Raw genomic sequence first — 27,538 nt, forward strand, 5'->3', positions numbered from 1 at the left:
AATCATGCTAGGAAAATGCTAGTAACACACTAATCATGCAAGAAACATGCTAGTGACATGCTTGTAACTTGCCATCGAACTTAAAACCTTTTTAACTTTTCAAACTTTTTCAAACTCTCTAGTCAGGCAACAACTGCTTAAAACTTTCACGCTAGGCTTTCTCAAGCCAACTTAAGGTTTGTCTTAACAAACTTTTTTGTCTAGTTATGTTGGCTTGGCAACATACTGTTATGCTATTTAAACTTCTTCTTTTTATTATTATTTTTCTGCTCCTAAATTTCCAAACGTATATCCTCCTAGGGCTTTAAAGCCACAAGCCCCAAACTCAAGTAATTAAGTAAAAATACAAGAAAATAATACAATTTCCCTCAAACTGACAAGCTAAACCAACATATCTGATTATTACAGGGGTCAGGGCTCATTAATAATTGATTTCTGGGCAGATAGCAGTCAGAAAGACGAGAGAAGAATTTTAAAAATAAAATATTATGGCGATCGCAAGCAATCCACACATAAGAACACACCACACTGCTGCTCAGCTCAACACAGAGCTCATAACGAGCGAATTTATTCTTATTTAAGACCTTTTAAAAATAAAATATTACGGCGATTGCAATCCACCCATTAGAAAACACCAAGAGCTGAATTCAGATGTTTCTGAACTGTTTAAAGTAATAAAATTATATATTCGCGGCAGCCAACTGCCCGCGAGCTCGCGATGTATTCACTGAACACTTGAAGTCCACATAGAGTACTTAGCCTTTTACATTAAAACACTGCAGCGAAACAGCACAAAACAATTAGAACAATATATTATACATAAGTGTGTGTGTGTGTGCAAAATCAATGGTTATCTGATATCGTGAAGGAAAAAAAGTCACATGAAGCGAAAGCCGCGTTTCGGGGCGAGATCGGACAAATAAATACACATCACACTGACAACCCAGCAAACAGGGGATGTCCCCCGGACGTTCCGAACGTCCGCAGTACGTCCGCTTTTCACTTTTCACTTTCAATTTATAACGTTCGCTGCCATACGGATTTGGTCCGCTTTATAACGTTCGCTGGCGGAGGTTCGGAGGACGTCCGGATTTGGTCCGCTTTTTGACGTTCGCTGGTGGACGCTCGGAGGACATTCGTCTGAGACAGTTTGTGAACGTCCCTGTTTCGTCCCTCATCTGCCATTTCCATTCCAAAACTTGAACAATTCAGTCCTTTATCTTTTATCATCAGACCTGACCAGTGTTGGGCAGTAACTAGTTACATGTAACTAAATTATGTAATTTAATTGCAAAATAAATGTAGCTGTAATCTGTTAATGTAATGTAAACTGTAATTAAATTACAGTTAATTATGATATTGTTAATGATTACAAAAGGAGTTACATTTGAATATTTTCACACATATACATATTTAAAATATGAGACACCAATGTTTCTGGAGTTGAAGACACAGCATATGACACATGCTTATTCCATAACTGTTTTATTTCCTTTTTTGGTTTATGTAAATTATGTATTTATTTATTTATTTTATTTTATTTTTAGATTAACTGCCTTTTTTCCAAGGCATTGCTAGATGCCAATGTTTCCTGTCATAGCTATGCAAAGATTTGATTTCAAAAACCGTATCATAGCTATTAAGTGACGTTTCACAAACGAATTTCGGGAGAAGCGTGCACGGATGATTAACACGGCCAGTTCATCATCATCAGCAATTACACTGGTTACCAATCAGCTCGAGAAAACGCCTATAAATAATCAAGTACATCCTACCTTCGTAATCTCTCGACTTTCAGAATTCGGTTCGCGCAGTTTGCCATCTCATCACAGACCCAATTTTCCATCCAACGAAGAGATCTAACGTTAGACCAGGGATTTTTTCAGATCTGCTGCAATTCGCCGGCCCCATGATCACTCCTATCCCGCCTAACACAGCCGCCGAGCATCAAGCGTCATCGCGACACCTGCTCTTCTCAAACAGCCACACGCTGTGGCCAACAGACCGTGCAAAGCCCCGAGCTCGCCTCGCTCGACACCAACAGAGAAGTAATGGGGCCGCGCCCCAGATATCACCGAAGCAAAGCATCACTCACTTGCTGCCGCGGCTCAGCCCTTCACCGCGGCTTCCGGCCGCAACGCAGTTCGAAGCTGCCTCCACTAGTAGCGCAGACCGTGTGTTGCAAATTAATATTTTTCAGGTGAAGCTGCTAAAATGCAGGTCTCGCTGCTTAAGTTTGTTAAACGATGTTATGACGTAATTCTGTCCGATGTCGTTGCCATTTTTTATCCATGAAGCCAACAAGGCATTTTTTCAGAGTTGTTATCCACACCGCAATGTCTGAACCCATTAACGTTACACCTGCCTTACCGTGCATGTCCAAACCTCACTCAGATGATACAGACATAAGTTTCATTTAAATTTCCTGGCAGGATCGATTTATTTATGGAAATATTTCACCATTTACTGGCGCGATCACTCAGAATTGATCTAAAACGCAACTGTCCTCGTGTTTTCCGCAGGACAGCAATCGTGAGTAAATTTTCTGTTGTCTTTTAGAACTGTAATATGAAAAGCATGCAAAATAATTTTTAGAAACCATGTGAAAGTGAATAGCACATAACTCGGAGTTAACTGCTATAAACATGTCTATTGGTAGAATGTGTTACAAGACTAAACATGCTTCGTTTTCAAAGCTTCTGTTTCTACAGTCCATACTACAACGTGAAAACAGCATCCTCAAATATATCCACTCTGGAGAGCGTTCAAAGGCTGGAAGACCAAAACGAGAGGAAAAGATGTTTTTCAACAGGAACATATTAATGTGGACAAGGCTTGAGGAATTGTCTAATGTTACTAATCCCTCTACTTTCCCGTAGCCAACATCTACAGCAGCCGAAGCAAGCATAAGCTGCTTTTACTTCAAGTAGCAGACAATAGCATAAGGCTGCCTCTGCTAGCAGTGCAGGCTACTCAGGTTCAAGACTTCACACACCCCAACCTCTTCGCATGGCCTACAGCTACAGCAGCTGAAGCTAACGTGAGGCTGCCTCCATTTGTAAAAATGCCCACAACTCTTCCGCTCCCTCATGCTATTAATAAACCATTTTCTGTTCAGCGGCCTCCAGCTCCCGTAGTAAACACTAGCGTGAGGCTGCCTCCGGTAGTAGTGCAGGTTGCACATAGGTACTTCAGGATTCCCTTCCTGTGACCAACAACACGTGAAGTAAGTGCGAAGCTGCTTCCACTTGCAACACAGACCCTTACTTTCTTCCTGCTGCTACTTACCTCCTTTTTCCTTTTCAGTGGCCTCCAGCTCCCGTAACAGACGCTAACGCGAGCATGCCTTCGATAGCGATGCAGACCCATCCACAACCCCTTTTCCGACAACCCTCTCCCCTACTCATGGCCTGCAGCCCCACAGTCTAACCCCAGTGTGACATTGCCTCTCATATTGGCGCAGGCCCCTATACCCGCCGTTCACCTCCTCTTTCCCCCTCTTTTCATCCACTTCCGAAGCCGTCCCAAGCGTGAGCACGTCTCCGCAGGCGGCTCCAGCAGCTATCTTTCCTCCTCTTCTCTTGCTCCCCCGTCCTTCTCTATGTTCCGCCCTACCCATCCCTCCGAACACCCTTGGCTCAGGCCCCGTTGTCCGCCATTCCCCTCCTTTTCCCTCTCTCTTCCACTCCCAGAGCTGTCCCAAGTGTGAGCATTCCTTCGCTAATGCCCGCCATTTACCCTCTCTTTATTCCACTACCAGAACCGTCCCAAGCGTAAGCACATCTCCGTAGGTGGCTCCAGCAGCTATCTTTCCTCCTCCTCTCATGCTCCTCATTACTTCTCTGTTCCGCCATACCCTAGTGTCTCCATATAAAAGAAGATCACCGAACCCTCATCAGCCAACCTCCTTAACGCCAGTCTCAAACTCGTGACCCACCATAACTAACCCTCTTTAAACATCCCCTTATCCATCCATAATAGCCCATCCTCACTCCAGCATCACAGCAGTGCCTGCTCCTGCAGGAGCCTCTATCTGTTTTTCTCCACTGCCGCAGCAGTGCCCGCTCTCGCAGGATCCTTTTTTCCATATTTCCTCAGTGCCGCAGCAGTTCTCGCTCCCGCTAGAGTTGAGCGATATGGTCATTTTTCAAATCGTCATATCGTCAGCCTGTAAGATCGCTAATGCACGATATTATCATGCATGGGTGGAGCTAAACCCCTTGTTCTTGACTATTGGAATTGAAATCATAACTATTGGATGTTTTAAACCGCGCAGGTGCGCGAGAGAGAGCCTATGAATTCACCAATAATCAAAAGCCGCCGCCCCCTCCATCGGTTTCGGAGGATTTCACCAAAATCACTGGTCCGCTTCTACATTGCCCTCCCAGCCGTTAGATTTTCCCCAGCCATTAATACCCTCACCCCTTTTCGAGCTATATCATCTTGTCCTGGCAGCCTTTCTGTGGGGAAAAGAATGGTCCAGCATCGTTATTCACTGCGATAACGAGGCTACTGTACATTGAATTAATAATGGCCTTTCTCATTCACCCACCTTAATGCCCTTTCAAAGACGTTTAATCTGGATCTCCGCTAACGATCAGTTCATTATAACCTCAAAACACATTCTTGAGGCAAGTTTTGCCTTTCAGAAATTCAGGCTGTTGGCACCGCAGGCGGAACCACTCCCAACCCCAGTACCTCCTTATTCAGAACTAATATTCCTCTGAATCATCCTCTGAGACCCCTTCTCGAAACTTCAAGAGATTCTATTCTCCAAGCCATTTCCCCAAGTACCCTGCAGTCATACTTCACAGCATGGAAATGCTTTAAAGCATTCCACTCCGCCTTTAATCTACCGTTCCCTGATTTTTCCCTGCTCTCCATCACCTCATTTATATCACACCTCAACATTAACAAAACCCTCCAAGTCAGCTCCATCAAAAGCTATCTAAGTGGAATCCAATTTTTCCATAAACTCATATTTGGTTCACCCTCACCCCAAATAGCCAATTCACAGACCTCCCTTCTCATCAAATGCATTCAAAGAGCCCACCCCACGCACCCAGACTCCAGGCAGCTTATAACCTTCGAAATCCTGATTAAATGCATTTCTACGCTTCGCAAAGGTTACCACTCCATCCACACTGCTCGAACGCTAGATGCCATGTTTATTCTAGCCTTCTTCGGCTTTCTCAGATGCTCAGAGCTCACTACCACTTCCAGCTTTAATCCAAATATCCACCCCACCATTTCTGATCTAGCAGTCCTGGACAATGAAGCCATGTCATTTCATATAAAGCGAAGTAAAACAGATCAGACCATGAAGGGCCACTTTATTTTTATTTTTAACCTCCAATCACCTATTCTCCAATACCAAACTCTCCTAGCCTTCCTCCAGCTCAGGAAAGCCCAAGCTAAATCCCTTTCCGACCCTCTTTTCACAGACGACTGTAGCCGCCCCGTCTCCCGTCTTTGGTTCCAGAAACACTTGAAATTTGTCTTACGTCTGTCCGGCATCTCAGCTGACGATTTCTCCAGCCATTCCTTCAGAATAGGTGCAGCCACCACAGCGGCTCAAAATGGCCTTTCCCAACATCAGATCCAAACACTCGGTCGCTGGTCATCAGAAGCTTTTAAGAGCTACATCCGATCAGACCGCGTAAATCTCAAGAAAGCCCATCAAACCCTCGTCAGCCACCCGTATTTTTTTCTAGCCATCTCCATTTCCCAATTCCAACAGCACCCCGCTCCTTCAGGAGCCATCATATATTTCCCCCGCTGCTACAGCAGTGTCAGCTCCCGCAGGAGCCTTCACGTGTTTTTTCCTCACTGCCGCAGCAGTGTCAGCTCCCGCATGATCCTTTACGTATTTCCTCACTACCGCAGCAGCATCGGCTCCCGCAGGGGCCTTTACGAATTTCCTCACGGCCGCAGCAGAGTCAGCTCCCGCAGGAGCCTTTACGTATTTCCTCACTGCCGCAGCAGTGTCAGCTCCCGCAGGAGCCCTTACGTATTTCCTCACTACCGCAGCAGCGTCAGCTCCCGCAGGAGCCTTTTTTCATATTATCCTCACTGCCGCAGCAGTATATGCTCCCGCAGGAGCCTCTCCATATTTTTTCACTGCCTCAGCAGTGTCAGCTCCCGCAGGAGCCTCTCCATATTTTCTCACTGCCGCAGCAGTGTCAGCTCCCGCAGGAGCCTCTCCATATTTTTCTCACTGCCGCAGCAGTGTCAGCTCCCGCAGGAGCCTCTCCATATTTTTCTCACTGCCGCAGCAGTGTCAGCTCCGGCAGGAGCCTTTACGTATTTCCTCACTGCCGCAGCAGTGTCAGCTCCCGCAAGAGCCTTTTTTCATATTATCCTCACTGCCGCAGCAGTATATGCTCCTGCAGGAGCCTCTCCATATTCCCTTACTGCCGCAGCAGTGCCAGCTCCCGCAGGAGCCTTTCCATTTTCCCTTACTGCCGCAGCAGTGTATGCTCCCGCAGGAGCCTCTCCATATTTCCTCATTGCCGCAGCAGTGCATGCTCCCGCAGGAGCCTTTTCCATATTATCCTCACTGCCGCAGCAGTGTATGCTCCCGCAGGAGCCTTTTCGATCTTCCCAACTGCCGCAATAATCGCGTCTCCAGTGGGAGTTCCCATCTCTCTCTTTCAAGTGGATGCTTCCATGGAAGTCAAATAGACACTGCCGTAACATTTATACACCAAAGGACGCCCAGCACCCATCTAAAACTTAAGCACAGCTTTTGGGGAGACGTAAATTTGCGTATCTGGCTGCTGTCCCGTTCTAATTGCTTTTTGGGGAGCACTTGGGCTAAGCCGAACTCCGAGCTCAGACCCCCCATATTTTCTCACTGCCACAGCAGTGTCAGCTCCCGCAGGAGACTCTGCATATTTTTCTCACTGCCGCAGCAGTGTCAGCTCCCGCAGGAGCCTCTCCATATTTTTCTCACTGCCGCAGCAGTGTCAGCTCCCGCAGGAGCCTTTACGTATTTCCTCACTGCCGCAGCAGTGTCAGCTCCCGCAAGAGCCTTTTTTCATATTATCCTCAGTGCCGCAGCAGTATATGCTCCCGCAGGAGCCTCTCCATATTTTCTCACTGCCGCAGCAGTGTCAGCTCCCGCAGGAGCCTCTCCATATTTTCTCACTGCCGCAGCAGTGTCAGCTTCCGCAGGAGCCTCTCCATATTTTTCTCACTGCCGCAGCAGTGTCAGCTCCCGCAGGAGCCTCTCCATATTCTTCTCGCCGCCGCAGCAGTGTCAGCTCCCGCAAAGAGCCTTTTTCATATTTTCTCACTGCCGCAGCAGTGTATGCTCCCGCAGGAGCCTCTCCACATTTTTCTCACTGCCGCAGCAGTGTCAGCTCCCGCAGGAGCCATTCCGTATTTTTCCACTGCCGCAGCAGTGTCAGCTCCCGCAGGAGCCTTTACGTATTTCCTCACTGCCGCAGCAGTGTCAGCTCCCGCAAGAGCCTTTTTTCATATTATCCTCACTGCCGCAGCAGTATATGCTCCCGCAGGAGCCTTTCCATATTCCCTTACTGCCGCAGCAGTGCCAGCTCCCGCAGGAGCCTTTCCATATTCCTTTACTGCCGCAGCAGTGTATGCTCCCGCAGGAGCCTCTCCATATTTCCTCACTGCCGCAGCAGTGCATGCTCCCGCAGGAGCCTTTTCCATATTATCCTCACTGCCGCAGCAGTGTATGGTCCTGCAGGAGCCTTTTCGGTCTTCCCAACTGCTGCAATAATCGCGTCTCCAGTGGGAGTTCCCATCTCTCTCTTTCAAGTGGATGCTTCCATGGAAGTCAAATAGACACTGTCGTAACATTTATACACCAAAGGACGCCCAGCACCCATGTAACATTTAAGCACAGCTTTTGGGGAGACGTAAATTTGCGTATCTGGCTGCTGTCCCGTTCTAATTGCTTTTTGGGGAGCACTTGGGCTAAACCGAACTCCGAGCTCAGACCCCTCTCCCCGGACGGGGGGGGGTGCCCCGGGCTCGGGAGTCTTGCCGGGCTCGGAGCTCTCCCCCCGGACAGCACGCCAAATACGCATAACCTTTATTTAATTATAAGTAAATGCGAACTCGTGAAGTGACGTTTCACAAACGAATTTCGGGAGAAGCATGCACGGATAGTTAACACGGCCAGTTCATCATCATCAGCAATTACACTGGTTACCAATCAGCTCGAGAAAACGCCTATAAATAATCAAGTACATCCTACCTTCGTTATCTCTTGACTTTCAGAATCCCTCCGCCACCCCGATCTCGCCCCTTCAGCCAAGTTTCTACCCCAGCTCAGGTAGAAAAAACTCAGGGGAGCACTTGGGCTAAGCCAAACTCCGAGCTCAGACCCCTCTCCCCGGATGGGGGGGGGGGGGGGGGGTGCCCCGGACTCGGGAGTCTTGCCGGGCTCGGAGCTCTCCCCCCGGACAGCACGCCAAATACGCATAACCTTTATTTAATTATAAGTAAATGCGAACTCGTGAAACTATATCTTATGATTTTAAATCTGTTTTTAACCTGCAAAGTAAAAAGAGCTGCTAAAGTCCTATTTTGAGGTGGTTGTACTTTACAATTAAATTATAGTCTTAATTCAAGTGAAGAAGGATTCTGAAATCTGAGAGTAATCAGTGTTGAGTACCACTGTAACATTAACCCTGCCTGCTTTAAATGATTCAAAATAATCAAAATTTGAAAACAATAGAAATTTAGAAACGTAATCAAAAAGTAATCATATGTAATCAGTTACATTACTTAAAGTCACTTGAAACAGTGACACTACATATTACATTTTAAATAAGGTAATTTGTAATCTGTAACCTATAACATTTCCAAAGTAACCTTCTCAACACTGGACCTGACACCTTGCAACTCAGACAAAGATAGTTGACAAAATCAAACTAATATAAACTCTTATTGGATTTTAAAAGGTATTTTTGCCTAAAACAAAATACTTAAAATAAATAAAAATTGTTTTGATTTGCACATTGATAATATTATTATTATTATTATTATTTTTACTATATAGATTTGAATACATTGTAATATAAAGTTAATGTTAAATTAATAATGTTCATTTCTGGAAAAAGAAAATAGGAGTAACTTCTGTAATGAAAAAAGTCATTAAATCAGGAGTCTGTTTTCAGCATTTAAACTTCAAAATCATGATGCCCTTCAATAATATAATTGAACATAGCTACAATTAGGTTTATGCATGAATGAAGAAAATATGTTTGCATCCCAGGAGCTCTACTAGAATGTTATAGAGTGAATGCCAAGGAAAACATGAAGAAAATAAAGTGAAAATTAACACAGGTAAGACAAATAAATAAATTACTTTCATTTACGTATTAAACTGTTTATTTGTGCTATATAAATAAACTTGTATTGTATAAACTGTTGGTAAGCCTACAAGAAAAGTTATTTAGGAAATAAATTATTTTAGTTATTGCATTTAAGACTGCAATATTACATAGAGCTCTAATAAAAAAAGTAATATAGCCACACTGGAGATAGGATCCAAGCAGCTGTCGATCAAATGAGCACATGACCGAATGACGTCACTTTAGGGCACGCAGCATGTATCCATGGCAACGCTCAGCCGCTAATGACAGTTAACGGTCATCCTGTAATTTCCTCAGACACGGCCTTGAGTTTTCGCTTTTGTTTGGTCAAAAAAGGTATTTATTCTTTTATATTATTAGACATTATAGCTACCGTAACTACTGTTTATCACCTAATGCTTACATTTGATGAAGTTTACCTTTTTAAACCTTTGCTGAAGTTGTCCCGCGCGGCTGCTGACATTAGGCTATGTGAACACTTTCTAAGCTAATGTTAGTTTGTAAAGCTGAAATGATTAAGTGTATATAATATTGGCAGATATTGAACTTAAATATTTAATTTCCATATGGCAAAAATAAACACTAAGACGCCTATATGCGGCAAAAAGGCATATGTCCGCTAAATTTTGGACCGCTTGGTCTAAATCCAAACTGTCAACAGTCTTTACAAATCTTTTGTCAATGGATAAACGATAGTCCTAACATATAAAGTCATAACACTACTGAATGTGTTCATTTTGTTGTTTTAGGTTAGAAGACCATGGGAATAAATGCAATCGACTAACCACAGCTGACAACCAGAGACATGCGGACACACCATTCACCAAAACACACACACACACAGACGAAAATACCCCTGCAACTTTACGATTGTTCAATTAAAATAAACGTATTTTGCTTCATACAGCGTGTCTGTTGTCTTTGATTAGCTTAAAAGTACAATAAAATGACATTTAGAGGATTTTAAAGCGCTAAACGTCCCGAATGTCCGCTGCACGTCCTGTGAACGGCCTCGTGAACGTCCGGCGGACGTCTTCGCAAACGTCCGCTCGACGTCAAGCGGACCTTACATGCTGACGTCCAGGGGACGTTCGCAGAGGCCATTTAGGGGACGTCCTGGGGACCTTTTTTTGTTAGCTGGGAAGCTAAACCAACATACGTTATTATTACCGGGTCAGATCTCATTAATAAATTATGTCTCTAGCCAGAGAACCGAGAGAAAGACGAGAGAGAAATGAGCGCTGCATCAGCCAGCCCAGTTATCACTACGAGCTCAGAATAAAAGCATTTTTATATTTTTTAAGAGCTTTTAAAAATAAAATATCACAGCGAGTGCACACAATCCACCCATAACAACACAACAAGAACAGAATTCAGGTGTTTTTGAGCTGTGTATGTGTGCAAAATGAAATAACATTTGATAGCGCGATACAGCTTATGAATACTGGAAGGAAAAAAAGTTTTGACAGCCTTTTAAATTAAAACAGTGCAGCGAATCAACACAAAACAATTAGAAGAATATATTATAGAGATCAAAATTAGTGCTTGTGTGATCTTTTTGTATTAGATGAAAATAACATCCATCTCTCCAGCTTCAGAGGACAGTGATTCTGGCTTTTCGTCGGTAGATCCGACAAATCAAGTACACGATTATTTCAAAATTCATAATAGCTTGGCGAATATAAACGAAAACAGCCACGTGAACATAAACTGTTGAGAAATAAATCGTAAATGTGAAGTGAAAAAGTGAAGTGACATTCAGCCAAGTATGGTGACCCATACTCAGAATTTTTGCTCTGCATTTAACCCATCCAAAGTGCACACACACAGAGCAGTGAACACACACACACACACACTGTGAGCACACACCCGAAGCAGTGGGCAGCCATTTATGCTGCGGCGCCCGGGGAGCAGTTGGGGGTTCGATGCCTTGCTCAAGGGCACCTAAGTCGTGGTATTGAAGGTGGAGAGAGAACTGTACATGCACTCCCCCCACCCACAATTCCTGCCGGCCCGGGACTCAAACTCACAGCCTTTCGATTGGGAGTCCGACTCTCTAACCATTAGGCCACGACTTCTCACGTAAATGGGTATTGATGCTGGATTGAATATTAAAAGAGACTGCATTTACCAGCTGCTTTCAGTAAATTAGATTTCAATGGGAAATGAAGGCCACATTGCTTATGTTGTCCACACGATGGCGCCAGAGGATAAATACTAAATACTTCAAGATATATTCAGAGACAAAGCAGTTGGTAAATGAAATCACTTTAATATTCAAATCCAGTATCATGATCAACTTCCAAATTAATTTCTCAACAGTTTATGTTCAATAGCCAATTCTGTCGAAGCTATTGTCATAGCCTAGGCTTTTTATTAGAACAGAAGACAGCAAGGGTCCATAGAAAATTGCTTGGTGAATAGAAACGAAAACAGCCATGTGAACATAAACCATTGATATATAAATCGGAAGTTGATCATGATACTGGATCTGAATATTAAAGTAACTTTATTTATCAGCAGAGCACAGGATTCTGCCTTAGTTTCACTTTTAAATCGGTTAAAAATACAAATGAATACATAAATTGCCTCTTTTCAAGTAAATTATGAGGCCTTCTGTGAGTACTATTATATGCCCAACATGAAAATAGATAACTTATATAGTGTCCCTTCTTTAATTTTTTTGTAATGTGTGATAACTTGAGAAATATGTTTCTAATATGAGAAATATAAGTACTATTAAAATAAGATCAAATTGAATGGTATTTTGGAGCTTATAGTTTTTGCACTATTACTATATTGGGCCTTATTGAAGTTTATTTAAAAAAAATTGAATATTTATTATTTTTTTATTTATGCACATTAATAAATTCAAAATATTAGATGAGTTTGAATGAGTTTAAATTGATTAGAAATAGTTCATAGAAGCAAAGTTTGATTGAGTCTAATGGGATTTGGAGCTTGGCTCATCTGATCATCCTATCAATTAAAGTCTATGGGATTTTTATGATTTTTAATATTTATTTTTATGAAAACCATAAGTCCAATCAGTTAGAAAAGATATAGCACACCTCATCTGTTCAAAGACTTGAAAATGTTTCATTTATGTGCATAAATAAAAAAAGTAAATAAAAAATAATTTTTTATAAACTTTCATAAAACCCAATATAGGAATTATGCAAAAACGATCATCTCCTAAATACCATTACATTTGATCATATTTTAATAGTATTGCCAATATATTTATCAAGTTATCACACATTAGTGAAGAAGGGACACTATGATAGTTATATATTTTCATGTTATGCATATAATAGTACTCACAAAAGGACTCATAATTTACTTGAAAAGATACACGTCCATTGTGTAACTGCATCATCTATACAAACCATTGTGCTTGGACCCTTTATGATCACCTTGATTTAAACCGCATTGTTTCAGTTATCTTGTGTGTCGTTGCCCACAACGCAACGGTGACAGGACTGTGAAATACAAACACGAGAAAAATAGGCATGACTTATTTCACATCCAGCTAGACAACTCTGTCGTAGCTGTTATCATAGCATAGGCTTTTTATTAGAAAAGAAAACAGCCAGGGACCATAGAAAAAGACTGTTGCAGGAGTATTTTTTATTTTATTTATTTATTTATTTTTGCAGCGGAGCAGCTCAAGAATGTTGGGTACACAAGTACTGTGGCTCTTTTGCCCCATGGCCAAGCCAACATCAAAGTTAGTTCACTAACTTTTAATTCTAGTTAAATTGTTGGTTTAAAGTGGTTTTGGCCACTGTCACGCTGGTCTTAGCTGGTCTTAGCTGGTTTTAGCTGGTTTTCTTTACTTAATCAACTGGTTTTAGCTAGATTATCATAGAAACATGTTAACAACATGTTAGTAACTTGATAATCAGGTTAGAAACATGCTTTTAACATGGTTTTAAAGTAGTTTTGGCCACTGTCACGCTGGTCTTAGCTGGTTTCTAACTGAATCAACTGATTTTACCTGGATTAGCATAGAAACATGCTAGTCGCTTGCTAGTCATGCTAGCAACATGCTACTCACTTGCTAGTCATGCTAGAAACATGCTAGTCATTTGCTAATCATGTTAACAAAATACTAGTCACTTTGCTAATCATGCTAACAAAATGCTAATAACATGCTAGTCACTTGCTAATCATGGTAATGACATGCTAGTCACTTGTTAATCATGGTAATGACATGCTAGTCACTTGCTAGTCATGCTAGCAACATGTTTCAGACATGCTAGTTATGCTAGCAACATGCTAGTAACTTTGCTAATCATGCTAGCGACATGCGAGTCGCATGCTAATCATGCTAGCAACATGTTAGTTGCATACTAATCATGATAAAAACATGCTAGCGACATACTAGCATAATGCTAATCATGCTAGAAGCATGCTCGCAACATGCAAATCATGCTAGCAACATAATAGTCGCATGATAAAAGTACTAGCAACATGCTAATCATGATAAAAACATGCAAGCAAACATGCTAATCATGCTAGCAAAATACTAGCGACATACTAGCAACATGCTAATCATGCTAGAAAAATGCTAGCAAAATGTTAATCATGCTAGCAACATGCTAGCTACATGTTACCAACATGCTAATCAATGCTAGAAAAATGCTAGCAAAATGCTATTCATGCTAGTAACATGTTAACGACATGCTAGTCACTTGCTAATCATGCTACAAACATGCTAGCGACATGTTAGTCATTTGCTAATCATGCTAGAAACATGTTAGAAACATGCGTACAACATGCTAATATTTGTAGAGACATGCTAGCCACATAATAAGAATGCTAGAAACATGCTAGCAACATGCTAATCATGCTAACAACATGCTAGCGACATACTAGCAACATGTTTATCATGCTAGAAACATGCTACTAACATGCTAATCATGCTAGTGACATGCTAGCAAAATGCTAATCATCCTAGAAACATGCTAGCAAAATGTTAATCATGTTAGAAACATGCTAGCAACATGCTAATCATGCTAGGAAAATGCTAGTAACATGCTAGTGACATGCTAGTCACTTGCTAATCATGCTACAAACATGCTACAGACATGCTAGTCACTTACTAATCATGCTACAAACATGCTAGAAAACATGCTAATCATGCTACAGACATGCTAGCCACATGCTAATCATGCTAGAAACATACTAGCAAAATGCTAGCAACATGCTAATTATGCTAGAAACATGCTAACATGCTAATCATGCCAGCAACATGCTAGTCGCATGATAATCATGCTATAAACATGTTAACAAAACATACTAGCAACATGCTTATCATGCTAAAAACATGCTAACAACCTACTAGCAACATGCTAATCATGCTAACAACTTCCTAATCATGCTAGAGACATGCTAGCCGCATGCTAATCACCGATAACACAACTTCAATCATCTTCAAATTGTTTCTTTTTGATTCGCTTTAGAGAGGACATGTTGAAATTCTTATTTTCGCTTCATAATATTGTCATGGTGCAATGATGATTGTCATAATATTGACAATCAGCGCTGATCGTGGCGGGGGTGCGCAGATCACAAGCTGATTCTCCCACTCCCTTATATGTCTCTGCCTTTCTGTCTTTCATCTTGAGTAGATCGTTTTATCCTTGCCCCGGTTTTGTGTAGTGGTCAAACATCAGTGTCTGACCCTCTGTTCTCCTGTTATCAAGGACTCGTAGTACAGAGATTTGGCAGCTCAAGTGGTCTGCAGTGTCCCAGCCAGCTCTGGAATCTCTGTTCACTGGAGCTACATTTAATTATTGTTTATGTTATTTTGTGTTTTGTGGCAAGAATAAAGATTCTCCTTTTCACTACTCTGCATCTGAGTCCTCTATCTATCCTGTACCCTGACATAATCTACTCACCAATAAATGAATTATGCAGAGGAAATGGAGTTGCCTCTGCCAAGAGGAGCTGGTGAGCCTGGCAGATGTACCAGAGGCTTACCATGACTTAAGAGCGGTTTTCAGTAAGTCCCAAGCTTCATCTCTGCCTCCGCACTGCCCATATGACTGTGTGATTGACCTGTTGCCTGGCACTTCTCCACCTGAGGGGCGACTTTACTCTCTGTCTGGTCTGGAGAGGGAGACCATGGAGAGGTATATACATGATTCTCTGGTAGCAGGCATTACCCGTCCCTCTTCTTCTCCAGCTGGGGCGAAGTCAGTTACGTTCTTTGGATTTCAGGGCTCGACATTAACGCTTGTCTGCTTGTCCGGGACAAGTGGATTTTGTGAAGGGGCAAGTGAAAGAGAATTTTACTTGCCAGACTGGATAAGTAACCTGATTAAAATGTTTATAACAAACAATAACAATAGGGCAGCAACTAAACTTTGGCGAGAATTATTCTGATTTTTTTTTTACTTTCAGTGTAAACAGTGACAAATAATGGACAATGTATTGACAGTATCAAGGTCGCATCAATTGAGGCTCGTGCAGCCTGTCTGACTCGCAGAGACTGTGGTGGACATGTTCTCAAAGGTGGTCCATTTTATTCCCCTCCCCAAATTGCCTTCAATAAGGGAGAGAGCAACTATTGTCTTAGATCATGTTTTACATCTTAGATCATTTGTTTTAGATCATGACAATATGACAAAACTCTATCTATCCTGACAAATATGGTGCCTTTATATAGTTGTCACTCAGAATTCATGGAGATTATGGTAATTATGAATGAGCATGCAAGCTCTCCCCATTTAAAAATGTTTGGAATTCATTAACCTACACAATTAACTATCCAATCTGATGTTTACGAAGCGTTTGTGAATCTGGAGTAGAGTTTTCTGGATGGTCTCTTTTACATGCAAATTACTTAAAATTTACCCTATATTTACCCAAGTTTCATGAATGAGGCCTAGTAAGAGGGAGAGAGGACAGAGATTGCAGATTGCGTTGTGCACACACAGTAACTTTATTGTCTATGCTGCCCCACAACTTTTATTTATAAAATAGCATAGATACTAGATAGCTACATTATCATCCTCAGTAATGAGGTAAAATCAAAATAACTAAACAGCTTCCATGTTTGTACAGAGAGGTGTGCAGACACAGGTAATTCACACACACAATTCTCTCTCTCTCGATCGATAGATTGATAATTAATTCAAATAAATATTATAATTTATTCAAATAAATGTGGTATTTATAGCATTACCAAGATGTCCCTTAAAAATCCTTTTGGGAAGCGATGACTGATGAATGCATTTTTAGATTAGTATAAGATTAGTTTTGACTAAGTTCAGAGGCTGTCATATGTGGATCAGCTTACTATGTTGTGTATTTTCATCAGTTTCTATATTAAAAATAACTTTCATATTGATTCAACGGATTTATTGCATTTTGAGAAAAAAATAAAATAAGGATTTATTGCATTTTAGGAAGAAAAAAAATTATAAGAAATCTTTAAAAATCAAAACCTGGATTTGAATTCTTTATGTTATAACCTAAAGATGCTATGTGAAAGTTTGAAACATAAAATAGTGGTTTTTATTTTGCCACTTTCTCTGTAAATAAAACACATTTTTACTTAAATGAATCAAAATGGATTTGTTGTGTTTTGGAACCAAACTCTTCATATGAACCTTGACAAAAAGTAGTCTTTGAGAATGTCTTAATATACATTCAAGTTCACAACTTAATATAAGTGAGCAACTATGTCTGAAAACAACTAAGGAATTCACAAGCCTCTCTATAGAGTGCTATACAGGCATTTAGTGGTTACATCATGAAATTATGATGTATTAGAACTGTTGGCTGTCCAGATCACACACATAGAACAACGCTATCCAGACTCTTTCATTGTCATTCTCTGTGATTTTAATAAAGCTTATCTCACCCGTGAACTGACTAAATATAGACAGAACATCACATGCCCCACCAGAGACAGCATTATACTGGACCACTCTGTCCCCAGAGCAGCTCTGGGTGTCAGCATTTGACCTCCTGTGGTTTGTCTCCGTGCCTCTAGAGGTCCCCTGTGTTCCCTTCTGTCTTAGTTCTTCTTTGTCTACTCTTGTTAGTTATCGAGGTCACCTGTGCCTTGTTTCTCTTAGAGTATTTTAGCTGAGTCTTTCCCTTTGTTTGACACTTGGTTTTTGAGTCCAGGCTGTGTGCTACCAGCTTTGTATTTCCAAGTCCTTCCAAGTCTTTCCAAGCTACCTCAAGTAAGGTGTTCTTAGTTATTTGATTGTTCACATGCTCTAGTTTTGTTTTCTCCCCTTGTGGAGTTTTTATTTTCCCTTGTGGTTTTGTTTCCCAATTTTCTCTCATGTTATAAAGTCCTCTGTCTGAGAACAACTTTTGTTGGATTTTTGGCTTGCAAAGTCCTTTTTTTTTTTTAAATAAACCAACATTGCCTGGAGTACTGCCTTGACTATTTCAATGGGGTCCAACATCTCAGCCTCTGTGGCCTAGTGGCAGATCTCTCAACCACCACACCAGATACCCAGGTTCTAGCCTGGCTCGTGACACTGGGACTCTCTGATCACTGTTTAGTTCTTCTACCAGCCTACAGGTAGAAACTCAAATCTGCTAAGCCTGTAATTTAAACTTTAAAGAGATGGACTGCTGAAGCAGAACAAATTTACATGCCTGTTTGAACTTACTGATTAGAGTGTTTTTGAGGCTGCAGCTACTGATCTGGATGAGCTTACTGACACTGTGACATCCTACATCAGTTTCTGTGAGGACATGTGTGTTCCCACAAGGACTTATTTAACTTTTAACAATGACAAACCTTGGTTCAATGCAAAGATCAAACAGCTTCTCCAGGCCAAAGAGAACACCTACAGGAGTGGGGACAAAGACTTGTACAAACAGGCCAAATACACACTGAATATGGAGATAAGAGTGGCAAAATTAAACTACTCTGAAAAGCTAAAACAATTGCTTTCATGTAATGACTCTACATCAGTGTGGAATGGCCTGAAAGCCATAACCAGCTAAAAGTCCCCCATCCCCCAGCACTGAGGCAAATCAACACCTGGCTGAAGACCTGAACAAATTTTACTGCAGGTTTGAAAAGCATAAGCCTGGTCTGACACCCCACAGCCGCTCTGACAGTCGCACAGCGATCAATAGCCTCCCCCTCCCTCCCCCTTCCTTCCCCCTATCAATATGGGATTGCACTACATCCTCTAACATCTGGACAAACCAGGGACTTATGCAAGGATCTTGTTTGTGGAGTTCAGCTCCGCTTTCAACAACATCATCCTGGACACCCTTCAGAATAAACTCACACAGCTCTCTGTACCCACCTCCTTCTGTCAGTGGATCACCAGCTTTCTGACAGACAGGCAGCAGCTAGTGAGGCCAGGAAAAATCACATCCAACACCCGCACCAGCAGCACCGAAGTTCCTCAGTGTTGCGTTCTCTCCCCACTGCTCTTCTCCTTCTACACAAATTACTGCACCTCTAAAGGCCCCTCTGTCAAGCTCCTGAAGTTTGCAGATGACATCACAGTCATCAGTCTCATCCAGGACGGAAATGAGTCTGCTTACAGACAGAAGGTTGAGCAGCTGGCTGTCTGGTGCAGTTACAACAACCTGGAGCTGAACATGCTCAAAACAGTGGAGATGATCGTGGACTTCAGGAGAAACCCCCCTGCTCTCCCCCAACTCACCATCATGAACAGCACTGTGGCTGCAGTGGAGTCATTCAGGTTCCTGGGCACAATTATTTCTCAGGACCTGAAGTGAGACATTCACATTGACTCCATTGTGAAAAAGGCCCAGCAGAGGTTGTACTTCCTTTGTCTGCTAAAAATTTCAACCTGCCACAGGCACAGATGACACAGTTTTACTCTGATTTTATTCAGTCTGTTCTGTACTCTTCTTTAACTGTCTGGTTTGGCTCAGCCAGCAAATCATATGAAGACTGCAATGGACTGTTAGGACCAGAGAAAGGGTCATTGGTGTGCACCTGCCGAGTATTCAGGACTTGTACAACTCCAGAGTGAAGAAACGGGCAAGTGACATCATAAAAGACCCCTCTCACCCCGAAAACAACCTTTTTACACTTACCCCTCAGGCAGATGCTACAGATCTCTGGGCACTAGAACATCTAGACATAAAAACAGTTTTTTTTCCTAATGCCATCTCCAGCTTAAACAGCTAACATATGACTCATTACCTGTGTTCTGTAATTCTGTGTTCTGTAATTAATTTCCGTAAATCATTCTACATCTTTAATTATTGCCTTTCTCAAGTATCATGTAAATACATATGCATGTCTTTATTATATTATTTATACAGTTCTATATAGAGTTAAAATGCACAAATCCGACATAAATCAATATACTGTTCCAGTTTCTTTCACATTATTTATTGCAAAGTCTTGCTAAATTTATTTTTCTTTTTTGTTCTCCTGTCAGATGTGTATGCATGCATGTACGTTTGTGTGTACCAGGAGCACCTTAAAAAAAACACAACAAATTCTTTGTGTGTTTGCGCACACCTGGTGAATAAAGCTAATTCTGATTCTGAAATTAAATGTTTTTTTTTTCTTTGCTCTCACCAGGTGGGTAAAATCTGCATTCAAAATGTGGATTTTAAAGGCCTAGTCTCTAAAGCCCCTTTCACTCAGAGATTCTGGAAAAAGACTAAATAAACACGATAAAGTGTTCCCTTATTTTTTTCCTGGGATTTTTTGATTTTGGTTCATCCACACTGCCAGTGATTTTCCAGACATCCTGTAAAGAACCCATAAAGACACGTGACATTATGATGTGACATGTAGGGCCCTATCATACACCCGGCGCCATGCGACGCAAGGTGCAGCACAAATGTGTTTGCTAGTTTCAGTCCGGCGCCGTTCGCATTTTCCTGTCCAGCACCACATCATTTAATTAGCAAATGCATTTGCACCCATTTGTGCACCCATGGGCGTGCTGGTCTAAAAAAGAGGTGTGTTCAGGCACATTGCTAGCGCAATGCTATTTTAAAGAGCTGAAACTAGATTGCGCCATAGACCAACTCAAACATGGTCTAAAGTCTAAACCCAACGGCGCAATATTTTGTTTTGTTATTTAAAGAGCGCGTTGGAAGAAAATACACCTCTGGGCGGGTCCACAGTGCGCATTGACTTTGCTTATTACACACAGGGATGTGCATCAAACAAACATGCCAAATATTAAAATAAAAGGATTACAGTGTAAAAGAATATTATTGTGTAGGCTACATAAATATAAAAATGTAATGATGGATAGTCATTGCGTGTATTAGAATTAGGCTTCCTATTTGCAATTCACCCTATTACTACTTATAATGATGAATGATATTCTACTTCATCCCATGCATTCTTCACCTCGGGAAGCTTTGGTGGATTCCTGCTTGTCCCGTAGATGATCTGCCTGCGCTATTTAACTTTGCGCACGAGCAGATCGGTTTCTTCGCTTGAGAAGTGTTCAGCTTTTCCGCCAACAAATTCCGCCATGTAAATAGCGATCTGCCATGGCGCGAGCGCATCACCTCTTACAGGTATTGGGAGATGACACTCTGATTGGTTTATTGAATGTTACGCCCATTACTTATTAAAGAGCCAGTAAGATGAAAATTCTAAGCTTCCTATCACTGTTTATAAGTCCTGTACAACAGGTTTAAATCCATGCAAGGTTAAAAAACATTGTCATTTTGTCAAAATATCATTTTAAAATTACCTCAATTCTCAGAGATCCCCAAACGGTTCGCGCAAAGCTGTTCAAAAGATTCAGTTTCCTTAATCCCCACCTTTCGGTAGCATACTGTCCCTTACGAAAAATAACCATGGTTTTATTATAGTAAAACTGTAGTAACCCATGGTTTTTTGGCGTGTTGACTACCATTTGTATAACCACAGATTTACTACAAATACCATGATTAAACTATGGTTAATTTAGCAAAACCATGGTTAATTTGTGGTTACCATGGTTTAACTATAGTAACCATGTTTTTTTGGTTTTATTTTTAGTAAAACCATGGTTAATTTTCATAAGGGTGTGTTCTGATTGGTCAACTGACATAGTCAGTTTTGATTGGTTGTTCCGCATGTAAGCACGTACATAACAAAACTGAGCACACAACTATGCATTAGCATTAACATAGAGTGCTAGCACGACATATTGATAAGACGCTCAGGAGAAAAACAAAAACATTACTTCATATTCATATTTAAAGATTGTGATTCGGAGATGCTTGTTGGTCCAAATAAAGTTGGTAATGAACCCTTTTTTATGGCCAAACGCTTTGAAAATCCCACCTTGAACTCACCGAGATTAGAAAAGCAGTCATCAGTGAAATGTTGTGAACACAACAAAAGGGATTTGTTGTACTGCTCTGGTATTGTGGTAACAATGAATTTTAGCCATTGGTTCGTCTGATCTTCATTCTTTGGCAGTGAAAATAAAACAAACTTGCCTTTACAATTAAAAACACACTGTCTCCTCGACATGATGCTATCACAGCAACTACTAACCAGAGCGTCTGTGTGGGGGGTGGGGCAGGTCAGAGTTTTGTTTCTCCTGAGATTATTATGCAAAATGTTCTCGTTATGTACAAAGAGATGGGCAAAAGATTTGAAATCTATAACAACTCGTTTCAGCGATTCAGAGTCGACTCCTTACTTTAGAAGCCAATAACTTTATAAATCGTGTACTTTTTGGTTTAATTACTTTGCACATTGTTTACACTGATGGACAGCTACATCATACATTGTAATACAGGTAATGTTTGATTTCCCATCTGTGTGGCTCTTTAAGAGAATAGGGACAACCCTTTCCAAAAATGCACCTCGGCGCATGGACCGTTTTTCTTTCATTAAAATAGCAAAAGTGGATTTGGACATGCCCTCAGTGCACCTGCGCCATGCGCTTTACACCTTGCATTTAGATCGTTAAAATAGGGCCTATAATGTGACGCGTGCTATTTCACTGAGCTAGAGAATGATCTCAACTTCAGCACGGATAGTGAGGAGTTCCCTGATCACATGAAAAAAAATATGAACACATTGTTTCATCGCTAAACACTCATCTGCCTTTAAAACACCTGGTAAAAGAGTTGTACAGTATCGTACATCATCACAACGACACATCCTCTGGCTCTGCTTTTTTTTCACACAGGGCTCATTCCGGGACTGATCCCCAAAATGTTACTAGGTCCCTAACTTGGAATCAATTCCCGGAATCAATCCTGGGACGTGTTTGCGTTTCAGATAGAAGGCATTCCGGCAATCTTAAGGGACCAATGTGCAGTGTGAAAGGGATTTATTGTATTTTTTTTTAACATTGCATTAATTGAAATATATATATATATATATATATATATATATATATATATATATTTTTTTTTTTTTTTTTACGGTTTTCAATGGGAAAATTTTTTTTTGCATGAATATTAATTAGTAGAACAAAATTTTCTCAAAATGCTAAATAAAAAATAGAATTAAATAAAATATACAACATTGATAATTTACTTAACAACCAGTAAAAGCTAATAACACAAGCTCATCCAAGTAACTGAAGTTGGTGCTATACTGCCAGGAACAGTTTTTTTCTTAAAGTTATGTGTTTGTTTAACTAATAAAATATTAAAGCTTAAAAATTGTGTACAATTATTTTATTATTTCATCCTGGTATCGCGGACTCGCTCTCTCATTTTACTTTGATTGTTTTGTACACTGTAATGGATTATAAGATAACTATCAAACTGGTAAGATTCAAAAAAAATTTTTTTGTCTTAAATATTTTATCGCCAGAATTATTTATGTGGTGAAATGTTGTGTAATAAGTGGTTTGACTGCACTGTATCCCTTAAATGTACTTCTAGTTTCGGGTGGGGGTCATGATCACCCTGCCGGGTGTCATTCTGCAATAACAACTGATTGGATGTATACAGCTCTGTGGTATATTTGATACTGATTGGTCAGTCATGAAATTTCAAGGTAATTTTATAAAATTTCGCTCGATGACAACCAGTCAAATCTGATAACTCAGATTCTTCCGGGTAACTGGGCGCTTGTTGGGGACAATAAAGCACCCCCTACACCTACCCCTAAGCCTACCTGTTACTTTATTTTCTACTTTTCTATTATTTCCTTCATTTTTATAGGAAATAAATGCCTTTCCAATGTGATATGAGATCTGAAAAAGAAGAACAATAAGTTCGGCAAAAGGCAGATTCATACTCGGGTTCAACACATCAAACAAAATGTGTTATGCGCTTCATCATCTGCATCTGTTTAGTTGATGTCCTTTGAAATATTGTCTAGCCCAACCACATGTTAGACATTATGTTAAGGTTAAGGGTCAAGGGGGTTTATTCTTGTTTATTCTCCACTCTCAGTCATAACATTTCATCCTACATACCCAGTGTAACATTGGTATCAGCACTTGTATGTCCATAGGAGGATCGGAGTTTGCAGATATAGCGTCCAATGTCATCTGATTTTGGTTGGGCAATATTAAGTACCAGCTGTTTGTTTGGCATGTATTGGCAGTAGATGGAACCTTTCTTTGCTGTCATGCTTTCTGAGCATACTGTTTTATTTGATTCTTTAATCCAGCTCAGATGAGTAACCTGGAATTCACGGTCCTTTCCATCAGATAGAGAAACATTGCAGTACAGAGTGATAGCCTGGTGGCAGTAGGAAATCACAGGTTTGGTAACTAGTACACTCACCATCCCTGTGAAAGAAAAAGACAGTAATCCAGATGGATAAAACAGTTTTTTCCACTATCCTAAATAAATTCTTCATTTTATTTTGTCTGTGGACAATGTGAAGATAAGAAAACAAGATAAAATGAAGTAATAAATGACAACAAGATAAAAGACACCTGAGAGTTTATTATTAACTTTCCTGGGTAATGATTCATACAAAATATAATGTCATTATAAAAGTTTGTTTTAACACAGTAAATATTTGCATTAATTTTACACCTAAATAAAATGTTTAACTGAAATACATAGTAACAAGCTAGTGCTAGCAGAATTAAGGTCTTTAGGTTTTTTTTGTTTAATTATTATTTTTATTTTATTTTATTTTATTTTTTTAGCTTTAGACCTTGCAAATTACTACATATCCAACTATGATGAAGAGGGATAACTCACCAATGAGAGGATTAACTCACCAACTACTGCTGAAACAGATGAGATGAAGAGAAGAACAGGAAACTGCATACTGAAGATATTTCAGCTTGAAAAAAAAAATACTTTGGTAAAACTTTGTAATAACTTTCATTAATAAATCATTAACAAGTATTATATAATGCTTTATGGATCATTAGTTAATATATATTCAAAGTGTTAGAAATGTGATATAATGTGCTTGTTAATATCATTATTTCATGTAAGTTAAAATGCTTACAAATTTCATTAAACTTTCAATTACAAATGATCACGCAATTATTGAAAATCTACAAATGATTTTAACAGATCTAATAAAATGATTAAAAGCTTTTGTCAATACACAACACTTTTGCTGCTATTGAGGTGTGACACGGGTAAGTTTAGGGACAGGTTTGGTGGTTAAAGGGTCCACAGTGTACAGGGGTCAGTTTGATTATAAGGACACTCAGTTTAATCTTTTTGTATTATATTGTTTTGATAAATGACTATGTATTTACTATGTATAAAAAATAATAGTTTTCTCCTGTTTAGTTATAATTCAAGAAATATCCAGTTTAATTATCTACTGTAGAGTAGTAAGAGTGTGAGTGTTGAGGTAATAAAAAAATAAAATGCACAAAAATTACAATCTGTTATGTCTAGCATTAACTTAACTTTTGTGTAGCTTTCAAACTGTAACTGGTTTCCTACCAATCATGACTTTTGCTGTTTTTAGTTTGAGAGAACATGTAAGTGTGACCAACTCTGGGGAAGTTGTGGCCTAATGGTTAGAGAGTTTGGATTTGAGTCTTGGGCCGGCAATACCACAACTAAGGTGCCCTTAAGCAAGCACCGAACCCCCAACTGCTCCCCAGGCGCCGCAGCATAAATGGCTGCCCACTACTCCGGGTGTGTGCTCATGGTGTGTGTGTGTTCACTGCTGTGTGTGTGCATTTTGGATGGGTTAAATCAGAGCACAAATGAGTATGGGACACCATACTTGGCTTTATGTCATGTCACTTTAATTTTTTTTTTTTAGGTAACAAAGATATTGAATATATGGTCCATACTGTTAGAATTTTTTTTGTGTGTGTGTGTTTATGTATAAACATAAAATTGTGAAGTGCTCACATATTACTTTTGATCTAAATAAACAATTGTTTTTACAAAAACAAATGGAAGGAGGCACACTGTAACTCTAAACTTAATTGTGCTTTTCAGATACGGCCACATCCTGCAACCTCGTCATCTGCAGAGAGTAACTGCCACTCAATCACACCAAAATACACATAATGATGGACTTAAAGGCATCATAGAGGATTGTGAAATACAGTATTTCACTTGAACTTGGTCTTCATTACACTATTTTCCAGAGTTGTGGACTTGAGTCGCATAACTTGAGACCTGACAAAGATTTGAGTCCCAAATTTGATGACTTGTGACTTGACTCGACATAATCAAAGAAGACTTGTTTGACAACATTGACTTGAGACTTGACTTGGACTTGAGCCCTGTGACTAGGCAAGTCTTTTCACCGTGTCTTCACCAGACACGAGAGGAGTGTACAGCACAACAAAATACAATAGAATCCATTATAATCACTGCTTTCTACACTGGATGCGGTGAAGCGCGACACGTCAAATCCAGACAGAAAACTAATGCTCAGTTCTATTTATGACGTACTGACACAGTTCAAATGATTTTTTAACAGTCACTTTGTCGCATCTAGTTTAGACAGATTTTGCTGCAGATATATATCCTACCTACACACACAGAGAATAATGAAGCAAATTACAAACCATAAGACAAATACAAAAATAGACATATAATATAAAATTTACTTGTTTTTCTAATACAGTAGGTTTAACAGGTATACTTTATTTAACATATTTTGTTGTTTGATTAACACTAATAAGACAGACAGAGTTCTGCCCAATATAGGCTGGTTATGTCACGATCATTAGCTGGAGTGCCCATGAACTTCAGTAGAGGGCACTCCACTCAGGACCATTCTACCCATCAACCACCAGATGTCACCATATCATCACTTGGACACTAGCACCTCTCATTCTGTTTCACTACACCCGAACTACATCTCCCATGAGTCACTGCATCACAATCACCTTGCCACACCTGCACCTCATTCATCAGCCAATTTCCTTGCCACACCTGCACCTCATTTACACACACACATATAAGCACCACAATCACTCTCACTCACTGCGAAGTCTTGTTTAGCCTGTCTGACATTTCTGAGCATTTTTCCTTGTGTTTTTTCCTGCTGTACCTGACCTTTGGATTTTTTACAGACTCTGATTCTCTGCTGCCTGCCCCGACATTCTGCTCATTTCTGTTATTGATCCCGGTTATCCCTGACATGCCTGACACCGTTACTGATTATTGCCTGTCTGACCATTCTTAATAAAAGTTCTGCATATGGATCCGAACGTCTCTGGCTCAACGTTACAGGTTATGCCTATGATCTCACTGGCATGATTAACACAGCTTTTGCCTATCAAAACATAATTAGAATTATTATTATTATTTTTCTTTTTCATGTCAAATGCTTGTATGTAGCTGTCACGATCTCTAGCTGGAGTGCCCATGAGCTCCGTTAAAGGGCACTCACATTAGTAGGACTTTAAAAGTAGCAGACACACACTCTCTGAGTTTGCTGGGGATTGTATGTCTTGCAAGTTTTCGGTGTGTGCCTTTTTTTCCGAGTTTCTTAGTTTTGCCTCACCTTTGCCCAGTGCCTGGAATACTCTTTTGCCTTGGATATAACTGTTTGCTGTTACTGGACCTTGCCTGAATGACTATGTCTTGTTAAATAAAAGCCTGCATTTGGAACCCCAACTCCGTTGTCTCTTCTCATGTTACAGTAGCCTACATATAAAGTTCACTCTATTCTTCCTGTTTACTAGCCACTCACTTTCTTGTCTTTCAGAAGAAACAGATTAATTTACGTGTTGTAAATCTGACAGGCTCTACCTAGGCTATGTAGTACAATTTCCCCTAAACTAATGCTGGGTACAAACCAAAAGATTTTTTTTTTACATCTTATAAGATTT

General features: G+C 40.3%; 1 protein-coding gene across 1 annotated transcript in view; it reads right to left on the bottom strand.

Moving 5' to 3' along the window:
* Positions 1-27,538, bottom strand: part of LOC132151973 (uncharacterized) — an 86,281-nt gene that overhangs the window by 4,503 nt on the left and 54,240 nt on the right. Inside the window, exons 2-3 of the mRNA XM_059560558.1 lie at positions 24,491-24,555; positions 23,729-24,046 (exon numbers count right to left, since the gene is read on the bottom strand). Coding sequence (XP_059416541.1) covers positions 23,729-24,046; positions 24,491-24,539 — 367 coding nt within the window. The 5' untranslated portion in view covers positions 24,540-24,555. The remainder of the gene's footprint in view (positions 1-23,728; positions 24,047-24,490; positions 24,556-27,538) is intronic.

This window comes from Carassius carassius, chromosome 10 (genome assembly GCF_963082965.1).
Source record: "Carassius carassius chromosome 10, fCarCar2.1, whole genome shotgun sequence".
Classification (NCBI taxonomy): Eukaryota; Metazoa; Chordata; class Actinopteri; order Cypriniformes; family Cyprinidae; genus Carassius; species Carassius carassius.